Raw genomic sequence first — 13,069 nt, forward strand, 5'->3', positions numbered from 1 at the left:
AAGGACACGGGGAGAGCTCTAGGCACCATGTCAACAAAGGACAGTACACCAGAGGAAACCCAGCCATGAGCAGGCTGGTGTGAGGCTCTTGCTTCGCTTGCCCAGTGCTGAGGACTGGTCAGGAGTTGCCAGTGCAGCTCAGCAGTGCCTGTGTGGCCTCACCAGGCTGCTTTGATGCTGTCCTCACCCAGGAAGGTGTACATGCTTGCCTTCCTCCAAGCCTTCCCTCCCGGCAAATACGGGAATCAAAGCCTCTTTTTTTTTTTCCCCCTATTTTTCTCGATTGAGGGTTTCAGGTTTTGGTATTTGGTCAGATGTAGAATATTCCCCATTTTCTTCTGTCCACTTGCCGAGTGAAATGTTGCCTACCACTTCTAGTCATCTCATTAGCCTGAATCTTGTCTTTTTTTATATGTGGTGGTGGGAATTTCTTTAGCTGGGAAGTGAGTTCTAGGTCAAGTTTATGTAATAACTAGGAGAAGGTGCCAGAGCTCTTAACCTTCCTTGTGTTTCTCTTGGTAACTTCATACTGCTTTCTGTTTATTAAACCTCTGTCTGTGGTGTAAGAGGAGCCCAGCATACAAAACTAATGGTAGGTAATTCTCTATTTCTATACATCATGCAAACAATTGCAAGTCCTAGAAATATCATATATATTTGAACACTTCTAAAAACAAACCTCTGAGAGATCTAATGTATCCATAATGCTGAATTATTAGTCCTGAACCATGTTTTCTAAAATTGAAACATCAGAGATTCTATTTAAAATCACCACCTGTTTTCTTATTTTTAAAGTTTGGGGGTTTTTTTTGTTTTTTTAAATCATCCTTAACGAAAAATGAATTAATTACAAGAAAAACTAATTATGGTTGCCTGGCAGTCAACTTCCCTTCCTTCAGAAATCTTGGGGAATAATTATTTGGTAAACCTTCTCTTTTTTTTTTTTTTTTTTTAATTTAGTTAACTTTTAATTACCAAAACATATGGTATGTTTGTATGAACCTAATACTGAAGAAAACGAGCTTGACAATAGTGGAGAGCAGAGTCCTGTCATGGATTTACAGAGCAGAAACGTCACAGGTGTCGATGGGCGCAGCAAGTGTCCTGTGTCGCAGCCCAGCCCGAGGAGAGGCACAGCCTGGTCTTGGGATCCAGGTCTCGGCCGGCCCGCCCTAGCGCCCAGCGCCAGCGGGCCGCGGGGTCAGCGTTCGCAGGGGGATGCAGAGCTGCCGGGGACGGGGAAAGCAAACCCAAACAAAGGAAGCCCCCGGATCGCGCGGCAGTGCTGAGGCGCAGGGTGCGGGGCTGCGTTACCCAGTGTCACGCCTGAGCCGCTCCGTGCCCACGTTTCACATTTGAAGGATTCTGAAAAACGGCGAGTAGGAAGAATATCTGGTTCCTTCTAAGCGACCGTCCTTTTAGTTAGACCCCAGAACAACCGGCTGCCTGGCGCAGGCACCTCCTCGCCGAACGCGCCCGGGGAGAGCAGACGGAGCCGCGGGCTGCGGCCGGGCCCCGCTCCGCCCCGCAGGAAGGTGCCCCCGGGGGGGCGGTGCGGGGACACCTGCCCGCGGGAGGCGGACGCGCCCCCCGGGCCCCTCCCGCCGCTCCCGGCCCCGGCCCGCGCCGCGGGGCGAGGCGGCGGCGCGGCCCGGCGGTGGCGGGGCCCGGGGTCCCTCCCATTGTCTCCGGCGGCGGCGGGCGGGGGGGCGGGCGGGGGGCCGCCCTCCGCAGCCTCATTGGCGGCCGCCGAGCGCCGGTGCCTTAAATGGGGCGCTCGCCGGGGAGCGCTTCCCATTGACAAAAGCGCCGCGGCGGGGCGGGGGCGGGCAGCGGGGCCGGCGCTGGGGGCGGCGGCTGCCGCAGGGCTCGCCGCGGGCAGGGGCGCGCCCCGCGCCCGGAGCCGCCGGAGCGGAGCGGGGGGCCGGCACTGCGGGCAGGGGCGTGCTGCAGCGCGCAGGGGCGGGCCGCGGAGCCCCGCTGCCGGCAGCCGGCTCTCCGGGCACCCTCTCCGCGGCGCGCACACCCGGGCGGGCGCACGCACGGCGGTACCCGCCCCTTCTCCCCGCCGCCCTTCTCATCCCCGTCCATGGCGCTGAGGACGGCAGCCCCCTGCTCCGCACGTAAGTCGAGCGGCTCCGCCGCGCCTTTGTGCGCGGCCCTGCGCGCCCCCGCCGCAGGTGAGGCGGCCCCGCCGCGCACCTGAGCCCGGGGCTGCGGGGCTCTCCCGGCCCCGCCGCCGCTGGCCCCGCGGGGCTGCCCGGGCGGGGAGGGAGCGGGTGGGGGGGGGGGGGCGGGCAGGGCGGCTGCGGCTCGGCTCGGCCCGGCTCGCCGCAGCCCTCCCGTTTCGAAGCCCCGGTTGCGGCTCTGCCCGTGGTGGCGCCGCGCCGGGGCGAGCCCGGGGCCGGAGGTGGCCGCGGCCCGGCGGGGAGCGGTGTGCGGCCGCCGGTGCGTCAGGGCGCTGCGCTCTGCCTTTGCCCCTCGCAGGTGGCGGCGCGGCGGCTCGGCGCGGGCATGGACCACGGTGACTTCCCCAGCCCGGGGGCGGCGGCGGGCGCTGAAACCTCAGACCTCATGGAAACTGGGGGCGATGCCAGATCGGCACCTAGGCGGGGAGGCAGAGGAGGCGGCGGCCGTGGCGGGTTTCCAGCGACTGCCGAGCCCGGCGCTCCCCCGGCTGCGGAGACGAGCATGAATATGGATGGACCCGTCGGCGGCAGGAGGAGCGGGGCTGCAGTGCCGGGAGCCCCGGCCCCGCCGCTCCGCGCCCCCTGCTCCAGGGACCCCAAATTGGTCCATCAGCGGTTCCTGCGGAGGAGCGTGGTGGACTCGGACCAGGAGGAACCTGCTTTCGACCTTCCCGAGTCAGAGCATCAGAGGAAAATTATCCTGCTCCCTAAAACCAGGAGGATAATTGCGGAGAGGGCGAAGGCAGGGCACGGGGCCGTGGAGAAGGTGTGCCTGGGGGCTGAGCCTGCGGGCGAGCTGAAGGCAGCGCCAGCCCCCGGCAGCGTCGGAGCGGCTGAAGAGCAGAAGGAAGCTGGCAAAGATGCGGAGAGGAAAGAGCCGTCGGACGTTTCCAAAGATCAGAGCAAGGCTAAGAAAGAGGAGCCTGAGGAGGAGGCTGATATGAAAGCAGTTGCCACCTCGCTGGATGGCAGGTTCCTAAAGTTTGATATTGAACTCGGGAGGGGATCCTTCAAAACGGTCTATAAAGGTCTGGACACGGAGACATGGGTGGAAGTGGCGTGGTGTGAACTTCAGGTAAGCCGAGCTGATCCTCTTGTGTTTTTTCTGCTTTGTAAGCCTAGGAGGCAAGGGCAACACGCTGGTGTCATCCACAGAAGCTCAGCTTTGAGCAGCCTTTATAGTCACCATTGCTTAGTATCCAGTGTCTAACTATAGCGCAATATTCTCATTGGCTCTGGATCTACCACCTTATGTATACTCCTCCCAGGCTTAACCCCTTCGGCCCTGGGATTTGACTGCCGACACTAACAGTGTTAACACAGGACCTGCCGTATTGCATAAAAAGGTCACACCTTGCTCTCTCGGAAGGCCCGAAGCATGCCAGAAAGAACTAAATGCAGCTCCTCTCTTCCCGCCCCCCCCTCCCCCCAGCCGCATCAGGCTGATGCTTCAGAAAGCAGCAGCTTGATTTAGGAGTGGAGCAGCAGGTCTGTATTAAAAAGACACGGAACATAAATGAACTTGGAGTGTATTTGCAGGAGGGAACCTTCCTTTTTCTACGACTACAAATGCATTATGCTTTTATAAAGGTTGAATATCTTCTGCCCCCTTACTTGCCCTTTCCCCTGCTCTGAAATTGTGACTGTCGCCAACTTCTTGGGAATCAAACCTCTGAAAGCACTGGAGTGCTTGCCTTTTTTTTAGGCATCATGAACTAGTGCTTCAGTTAGGTCAAAGACCCGTCTATCAAAATACCTTCTAAAAGGGAGATTTTAAATAAAAGATCTGATTTGAGAGTGAAGTCATACAGTAATATGTAAGGTTTGGACACTGTCCGTTGCTGATATGGGACATAGCTGTTACCGTTTTAGTAATCTTTATATTATTCTGTAAAAGTGACACTAGCATATGCTTAATTTTTTTTCTTTGTGAACCTTTTAGCTTCTGTTACTTACCTCATTTCTGTTGGCATCCATTTGAATGAGACCTACCTAAGGAAAATCAAAGACAGATTTTTATTTTATCTTGAGCTACTACTTAGTCTGAGTTAGTCTGTAATTTTGCTGGGAATTAGAAGATTGAACTAATAATTAAAATTTGGGGTTCTTAAACTCCCACTGGCTGACTGATCTTTATGGCCTATGAGAATATTGGAGAAGAGCATGTAAATAATGTGATACAGTAAGCCAGAGCTCCTGATGTTTGTTTATCTTTTTAATGTTGGCCCAATCTGTAAATCATTCCTGGCTTCCTGGGATAGGTGGGGTTGGACATACAGCCACATCTTTATTCCCTAATGATTTCATTGCACAATATAATCATAATTCACTGCAGCACTACTGCCTTAAGAAGTATGGGGAGCACTTTTCAATCTTAATTGTGCATTCCCCTGGCTTTTATTAGACAGGGATGCAGAGAATAGAGCCAGAGCAGCTGGGCAAGGTACAGCCGCAGCTCGGAGGACATGATGGGCTGGTGGTGAGGGGTTTAACCCCTCTCCTGCCACACCGTGTCCTGGAGGGGTCCTGGAGGGCTCTAGGAAAAGGGGAGAGGCTGTGGGATTGCCAGGGGAATTTAAAGGGAGTTGCGTGAGGCGGGAGGTGCTGTGCGGAGAGCCTTGCAAGCAGGCCTGGTCTTTGTCTGGCTTTTGCTTGAAACTGAATTGCGTGCATAAGGCTTCTGTCTGCTTCGGCAGCCTGAAATCGGCTCAGGATAACCGCGCTGCTGGCGGAGGGAGGTTGGTCCGGAGGAAGGGGCCGATGCTCAGCTGTCGGGCTGAGCAGCGCAGGCCAGCTCTGTCACTGCAGAGCGATTGCACAGAATTCATTGGGAATTCATCTTCTTGCCAGATTTTCTCAGTATGCTCCAATAGGGGAATTAAAATATATCTATTTCCAACATATTTTCTGTACCAGAATAGCTTTAACTACAGGAGACTGCCAAATGTATTGGAAAACACGGTGGTTTAAAATTCCAGTGTTCGGGTCATTTACACATAAAGAGATTGAGAAGGGAAAATTGCGGTATGAAGCTTACCTGGTGATTGGCTTTCTTATTCCTAGTTATACTGGTTCGGGAGTTCTTGAACTGTCTGCATGTAAAGAAAGCATCTGTAATTCCCGAATTCCCCCTAAAGGTCCATTTTGTGTGCTTCAGTTTAAATCAGATCTTACTACTACAGAATCTTTTAGGCCTCTAATTGTAGAAAGAAATCTCTCTTTATTATTTGGCTGTTTTAGAGAAATCGGTGTGAATCCATAGAAATAGTTGAGGGCTGCTGATTCTTAATCACTGCTGTCTGTTTGCTGTGCAGGGTTGGAGGTGATAGCAGAGGCCAGGTAATGTGAGATGGTATGTGACTTTTTAAAGACAGTACTTGGGTCTGGATTGAGAAAGTCTAACTGAATGACAAAAGTCTTTAATCACCAAGGGATTAAATCCTGTCCTTCTAGGATGAGTTTGCATAAAGGAAACTCTCAGCAGGTGTGAATTAGCTATGTGTTGTCTTGGGCTCTTTGACTTGTAGAGTACTCTCAATTCAGCTAGGGAGTTTTACTGGAAAACATTCAGAGGCTGCTGTCAAGTAATCACTTTATTCATGGCATTTTGAAAATTTTTATGTAAGCTATGCCAGCTAGCTATGCCCCCATTTTTCTCTGTAGAAATTTTATATTCAGATATACATAGCAGAAGACTGAGTGGAAGCCATCATCACCATGCTATTAAAGACAAAATGACTTCCTCTGCAGTCTCACACCATCAAAATCAATCTTAGAGCCTTTTTTTGGGGGAAAAATTGCAATAAATTATACTTTCTTCTGGAGATGCACTTGTGCTTGTTACTTTTAGAGCTGGAGAGTTAAAAACTAACAGTATTGAGGTTCCATGCAGGCATTAATCCTCTGTCCTTGCTCAGCATTTTTTTCAGTCCAGTTGTACTGTTGTCTGTGTGTCTTTTTTTGTCCGTCTGTACAAAGACCTTGTGAGCCCTTCTTGTTCAGTGGTTTTATTTCACTGAAAAGATGGCTTTAGGGTTCAGAACCGAAATCATGACTTGGATTAGGGTAGGATCCAAGTGCTAACCAAACTAGATCGGGGGTTTAGACCTGCCTGAAGATGTGAAAACTGTAGTCAGTTTCTAGCTAGAAAATAAGTTTATTGTTCTTTCCTGAAACTGAAGTATTGGAGCAGGATTACATGCCCTTACAGTTAGGAAAGGTTTGTATTCTAAGGTTTTCAACATCTATAATTAATTTTCATTGGTGATGTACAATTGCTGTGTGGTGAGGCTTCAGCATAACAATGTTTGTGTTGCATTCCTAAGGAAAATGTTAGTCATGAATAAGGAATATAGGCTTTTGCCAATATACTGCTGGCAAGCCGCATAATCTTTTTAGTTAGATGAATGGTTTCAAAATCCCCAGACGATTTCCCTTTGGGAACATGTAGGGAAGCTGCAGAAGACTCAAGTTTGGTGCTATCTCAAGTACAACCACCTCACTGTATTTCATGGTTCTCACTTGGACTGTGAATGCTGATCTTCTGTTTGATTGTATTTAATTTTAGTTTTTTGTTGAAAATGTGGAAGGGATGGACTGTTTAATCCTGCTGTTGCTGTACCTGTGGTGGGAAGATGAGAAATGCCTGTTGGTGAACACTGCAGGGAGGCCAGGCTTTTCTACTGGTTGCCAAAGACTTGTTCTCCACTGTGTACCAGTATTCGGGGAGCTATGTAAGAGTGAAGGATGGGCAGAGGTCAATTCTCTTTCCCTTCCCATATAGGTGAAATTAGAAATCAAGGGCATTAGAATAGCTCTGACAGCATTTTCCAAATGGCCAAAGGGTCTGTAATAGGAAAACAACCACAAATGGACATAGTGCTCTGCAGTGGAAACTGCTTGTCCCGTGTACCTGCAGCTTTTCTGCCGAACTTCTGGTAGTATAGTTCTGTAGGGAAGAACTTAGTTATCTTTAAGATAAGTGTTTTACTTCATAGTTTTACAGCACTTTTTCCTTTTTATGTCATTGCAGTCTTTTCAAATTGCCTGAACCGAAGAAAAAATTTAAAGGAAGTCGCTCAGATATTCAGGAGTTAGAAATTTTTGGGGAACACAGATCTTAACTGAAAATTACGTTCTAAATGTGATACATTTCTGAACACGTCTTTCATATGATTCATATGTAGTATTAATATGGGAACAGATAATGTATTTTCTTGATCTCGTTTTTATTCCTTAAATGAGAAGCTCATCCAGATTGGCTGATAGCTGACTGATTTTAACATGGCGTGAGTATTCTAGAAGATGAGATTAGACTTTGTTTTAATGCAAGGTGAATAAAAAGGGCACTATAAAATCATTAATGCTAGACCTATGTGAACTTGCTAATTTTTGTTTCTAATGCTGATTCCCTTTCCTTGAAACAAAAATACTAGTTTGAGTGGAGGGGGTGTGAGAAGTTTGAGAGAAGGCTGTGATGCCTACAACTATTTTCTTAATTCTTAAGATGTGTTTTCAATCATGTCCACTTAGAAGATCTGTGATAGTTGTTTAAAGTGATGCCAAAGGTCCATGGCTCAGATGTTTTTGTGTAAGCAGACACGTTTGCATGGTTAAGAGTGGGAGCCTGTAAAATGGACAATGTTAAAGCAAGTTCATTTTGCTCTAGGTGGCAAGTTACTTCTGGCAAAATTATGTGTAAGGAGGAGGATGTCCTGTGCCTCTGTATCAAGAGTCCAGGGAATTTGTTTCTGAGAAATGTAACATCTTCAGGATTTTCACTGGTGTGGTAGTTTGGCTTTTCTTAGCGTCCTTGTTGTCTGGCAGTATTCATCAGATGTTGAAATAGTAGCTGGTTACTATCAACACTGTTAATTTATTGGCTGGGTAAACTTTGAAGTGTAAATGAACAGAGTAATTTACAAAATCTGTTTGGGAGAAGAGAGGATGGAGACTGTATCTGAAAGTTTGAATCTGATATTGCTGTGTGCTCATATTAAATTAACTCTGATTAATTTTGTCTGCTTTGAGTTAATTCTTGAGATGGTGACTTCTGTTTAAATTAAAAAAATTGGTTTAGCTCTGCTTTACAGTGTCAATACGAAAGCATGTGCCTGTATCACTGGTGTTTGTTAGTATAGCTGTTGCCCTGGCATGGAGAAGCAGGATAGGGATATGGTGTTGAACTATTAATAGACTGCTTCTCAAATTCAGTAAATGAAATAGAGCTGGGTCAGACTTCAGATTATGCTTTTGAATTGAACAAGACTTCTTTCTTTTGCTTTTGAGTACATTTTGCCTAAAGGTTGGATGTATGCTCTTTATGCTCTTTTAATCCTGGTTAAGCTCTTCATGCTAAATGTGTGGGATCCAGTTGTTGTAAGAAGAATTGACTTAAAATCAGAACTTGGTGTAAAGGATATTTCTGGTCCCATTGGTCATTTCTTGTCCACAGCTGACAGGGGAAAAAAGTTGGTGTTGCAAGCTGTCATCTTAGTAATGTTTGTACTTGATACGCAGTCTGACTAGTGTGTATAATGTGCTTACGTTTACGGTCTGCTGCCTTGTTTTGTGGTTAGGGTGTAACAGGTCTGAAGAAAGTTCAGTGGCACTGGTAAGGATGTGCTAAAAGAAGGGTGGCAATAACAGTTCAGCTGTTGGTTACTGGAGTTTTTGCATGCTCTGGGAGGTTAGAGGTGCTGCAGAAGCTGGAAAGAGTGATTCTTTGGTGGGTAGATGGAGGGTAGAGGCCCTACTGTAAGGATCAGGTGTGAAGGGATTGTCAAGGAGGGAGGTAGTGATGAATCTCCAGTGCTTCAGGAGCACCACTGGAGTAATAGGTTTGGGTGCTGTGCTGAGAAGAGTTTACTTACAACTATCTGATCAGGAGAAGTTTGGTTTTTAGACTTGCCATGACATAGCTGTTGATTACTCACTTGCATGTTCAGTAGGCTCTGTGGTAGGTCTGACTGGCCAGAAAACATGAAAATGTTTTTTTTAATGATTGCCGTATATTTTATATGAAAAATATATGGTAAGTGCTGATGCATTATACCCAGACAGCCTGTAGGCATAAGCAAAGGGCAGCCAAAGGCATGTCATGTGAGATGTGTGACACTTGGCACTCCTGTTGGAAGAGACCTCTTCATTGCTCTGAAATAGGAGGGGGCTTATGCAAATAGTGTTTGGAGACTATCTGAAATGGTCATGCAGAAGCAGAATTGGTTTTCGTCTTGTTTAAGTCTGTACATGTGAAATTGAGGTTACATCTGGAAGTGCATTGTTTCCCTGAAGTGTTACTGACCTGCTGGAGAACATGGGTGCTGTCCCAGTGGTTTCAGTCTGCTGGGAACCTGACTGGGCAAGGAAGGGTAAGTTGGGCTTTTTCCATGGTGTTGAAGTCAGCTAGAAACAACCTTCATCCAGTCTCTTGCTATTCCTATGTAGCTCTGAAACAGAGGAACCAGCTCGCCTACTGCCTCCTCTGCAATGAGAAGCCTACCTTTCTGCCGGGGGTGAGTGTTATAGTTCTGTTCTCAGCAACAGTTAACAGCTGCAGCCCCCTCTATGTGAGTCTGGACCTGTTGCTAAAAACTGCAAGATGATAGATACTTTCAAATCTCTGATGGATCTGGTGTGATGGTTTTCCTTTAGAGAGAGGAGAGTCTTGGCTCCTCTTTGCCTCCATTTCGCTTCTGTGGAGCAAGTCAGAAAAAGGCTTTGGTCAGTTGAAGAGCATGAGCTGTTTGGTATGTAAAAAGGCAGGCATGCACCCTCATTCTCCATACCTCTCCTTCCTTAAGAGTATTTGTAGGTCTTTAAGTCCCATTTCCACACAAACCACAAAATAGAGCCTGTTTTATGTCTTAGATTGATCCCTGGCTCTGGAATGGGCTAATCTTCAAACCATAAGCAGCTTCCCATATCCCTGAATAAAATCTCATTGTCCTCCAAAGAAATTGAGTCATACCTCCTTTTGGCCTGATGTTTATCCAGAACAGCTTGCTTGTTGGGACTTCTGTCCATTCCAAATGAGCTTGGCTGCTGTATAGCTTCTGAGCTGCTGTACTGACTTTTCTCCTTGCAGATTGTGCCTGTGTAAAAACAATGAGAATTTGGCAGGAGTGGATCACAAGTCCTGCCTGTTCTCCTGTGTCTCCTGCGATCCCCTGTGTTGTGGACACAGGATGTCACATGTCACTGAACACCTCTAAGCCTTAGGAAGCATCTTAGCTGCCAGCCGGTTGTCCATATCGATTGATGGCCTTAAGACTGAGTTCTAAATTAGCTGACAATAGATGTGTACCAAAAACTTTCTAGAGTGACTCATGTTTGTTAACAGTGACTTAGTTTACTCCAAATATGTACAGTTAGTGGTGTGTGGTGATATCCCTTCTGTTCAATCTAAAAAAGATAAAATAAATAAACTCATAGTTGTACTCACCTTAAATTTTATTTTTGGAAGATGCTCCATCTCAGGCTGGAATGGTCTTACATGCCTGGTTTTCAGTTCAGTCATCCCAACAATGCTTTTAAAAACTATTACCTGTACTGAACATGCCATAGCCTGTCTAATGCCACTTGTAGCTACAGTGCTATTGCAAATAAATTAATTTCTGGAGCTGATATTTCTTCCATTTTTCTGAAGAATCTTCCATATATGTGCACATGCATTTTAATTCAAGTTGGGTATCACAAGAGTACACAATCAGATTTTTGTAAGTGATGTACTAGAAAATAATTTTGCTCTAATGTGTTAATACAGTGTAACGGCTGTATGATATGCTGGTTAAATATGCAGTGGGAGTAATGGGTAAAATGAAATGCTGTATTATGGGAATATACATCTTGTTTAAACTATCAGGGAAGGAGTAACTTAAGACCTAATACCATCTGTTCTTCAGTTGTTTGCTACAGAGGGATACAAAACACTTATTCATGAACTCTGAGGAAAAATAGATTGGAGATGCAGGCTCAAATAACATTTGTGGGTTTTTTCTTATTTGGCTGTTTTTGTGAATTCAATCTGATCTTCATTCCTGACTTAAAGGAAAACAAAACATGCTTTAAGTAGTATTTGATCCTGTTATGAATCTCAGCAGCACCTTATCAAAGTTAATTTGAATTTTAATGTAATTTTTGTTTAGGTAAGTAAACTTAAAATGGCTTTGATTTCTAGCTTTTTCTAAGAAAATTTAAAACCCAAAAGGAAATGGGCATGTTTGTTACACACTAGTCCATCTTTCGCAATGCTTTTTGGGGGAAAGCTGTACTGTAGTTGGTTACTAAAGCTACGAATTCCTCTTTCTCAAATTCTGAAGTCCTGCTGTGGTCCAGCTTTCCTGAAAATGACTTGAAAGGCTTTTTGTTTCATCTTAACTCAGAATTTGAATGTAAATTTGTATGATGATGGCTGACTTTTTTTCTGGCTATATTTATGGTCTGGGGATCTACTTTACCTTTTCCCTTAAGACTCATACTTTGCTAAAAAGTTAATAAACTGTGGTTCTGTAGTGAGCACAGTAATGTTGTGTTTTGTCTATTCCTGTATTAACAGAGCTTGTCCAAATGCCATTGTCAGTGTATTTCAAGTGCTTAAAACTGCCTAAAACCCAGTAACACTGAACAGATGAATGAGGGGTTTTTTCTTTAGCTAAATAGTCAAACATTGCTTATATCCTGTAAAATAAGGTTTGTATTAAAACGAACAAATGACAGTTGGTCACTTGATACATTGGGAACTGAGTATTTATTTTACAAAAGCAGTGTAAGACAGGAATGGCCTGTCTGCTTGTGAAATGGATGTTCCTTTTTCACTGGCGTGTGCCTGAGGAATTAAAATTATGGTGTTTATTCCAGATTTTTGTACAATAAGCAGCTTTTTAACATTGCTTTTCCTGATGCTGTCTAGATTTTTTTTTCAGTTACAGCAACATTTCGAGTGACCCATTGTACTCACTGGAGCTAATACAGCTGTGGTGGTTGACTGAGCACAATCAATTCTGTCAAAATAGAACAGTGTAGAAGGGTGGGGGGAAATTGCAAAATTTCCAGTGACTGTCTTATTGCTGCAGGCCCACGCAGCTCTCTGCTGAAACATTTGATAAAACCTACATCTATTAAAATAGATTCTGACTAGGTTTGTTTTGTTCTAGGCTTTACTGATTAATTAAGGAGAATTGCCATGGTTATGTGCATTTGAACTTGTTTTGTTTCTTTCATATAAGTGTTTGTTTCGAGAATTGTTGTAGATAAGTGTTGCACTAATAAAATGGTCTTGCTTTTTTTTCCATTACGGTAAGACTTATATTGCCTTTGATTACTAATGGAGGAGGAGAATATCTTGTCCTTTGGCAAACAGTGTGATCATGACTAGCATGGGTGGTTTTGTGTGTCCTTAATGTTTATGCATATATAAAATAATAGAAGTAGATAAAATACACAGCCATTTGTATTAAGCCACAGGATATAGGGTAAAATGAGTTGGTAAGGATGATCTAGAATGGTTGCTTTTAGCCCATCTATGATCCTGTCTCTTCAGGTTATGTTCTTTGTATGGTTTGCACATGCTTCAGGGGATGTAGCATCGGTCCTTGCTGCCTTACAGGCTTCTAATTTTTTTCTTGCACAAGGTGTAATAACTTGTGTAACATCTTTCATTGACCTTAATGAATTTAAAAAGTCACTGTGGCAGCTCAGCTTAACCAAAGCCTGTGATCTCCAGGAACTTCCAACACAGACAGATGGGAGCGAGTGAGGTGGGGAGTACCTCCTGTGATATTTGAGGTTTTTTTGTCTTGTAAGGGCCTTGTTAATTTGAAGCTCTTGTAGCACTGTTCCAGAAAACAAACAGATTTTTCTGTAATTTGCCTCAGTGAGAA

At 45.7% G+C, this 13,069-nt stretch overlaps 1 protein-coding gene across 14 annotated transcripts in view; it reads left to right on the forward strand.

Moving 5' to 3' along the window:
- The first annotated feature begins 1,897 nt into the window (after positions 1 to 1,897).
- WNK2 (WNK lysine deficient protein kinase 2) overlaps positions 1,898 to 13,069 on the forward strand; it is a 120,171-nt gene continuing 108,999 nt past the window's right edge. For all 14 annotated transcript variants that reach the window (XM_074914332.1, XM_074914333.1, XM_074914335.1 and 11 more), the window contains exons 1-2: positions 1,898 to 2,123; positions 2,488 to 3,264. In XM_074914332.1, coding sequence (XP_074770433.1) covers positions 2,515 to 3,264 — 750 coding nt within the window. In that variant the 5' untranslated portion in view covers positions 1,898 to 2,123; positions 2,488 to 2,514. The remainder of the gene's footprint in view (positions 2,124 to 2,487; positions 3,265 to 13,069) is intronic.

Source organism: Athene noctua, chromosome 10 (assembly GCF_965140245.1).
Source record: "Athene noctua chromosome 10, bAthNoc1.hap1.1, whole genome shotgun sequence".
In the NCBI taxonomy this organism is placed as follows: Eukaryota; Metazoa; Chordata; class Aves; order Strigiformes; family Strigidae; genus Athene; species Athene noctua.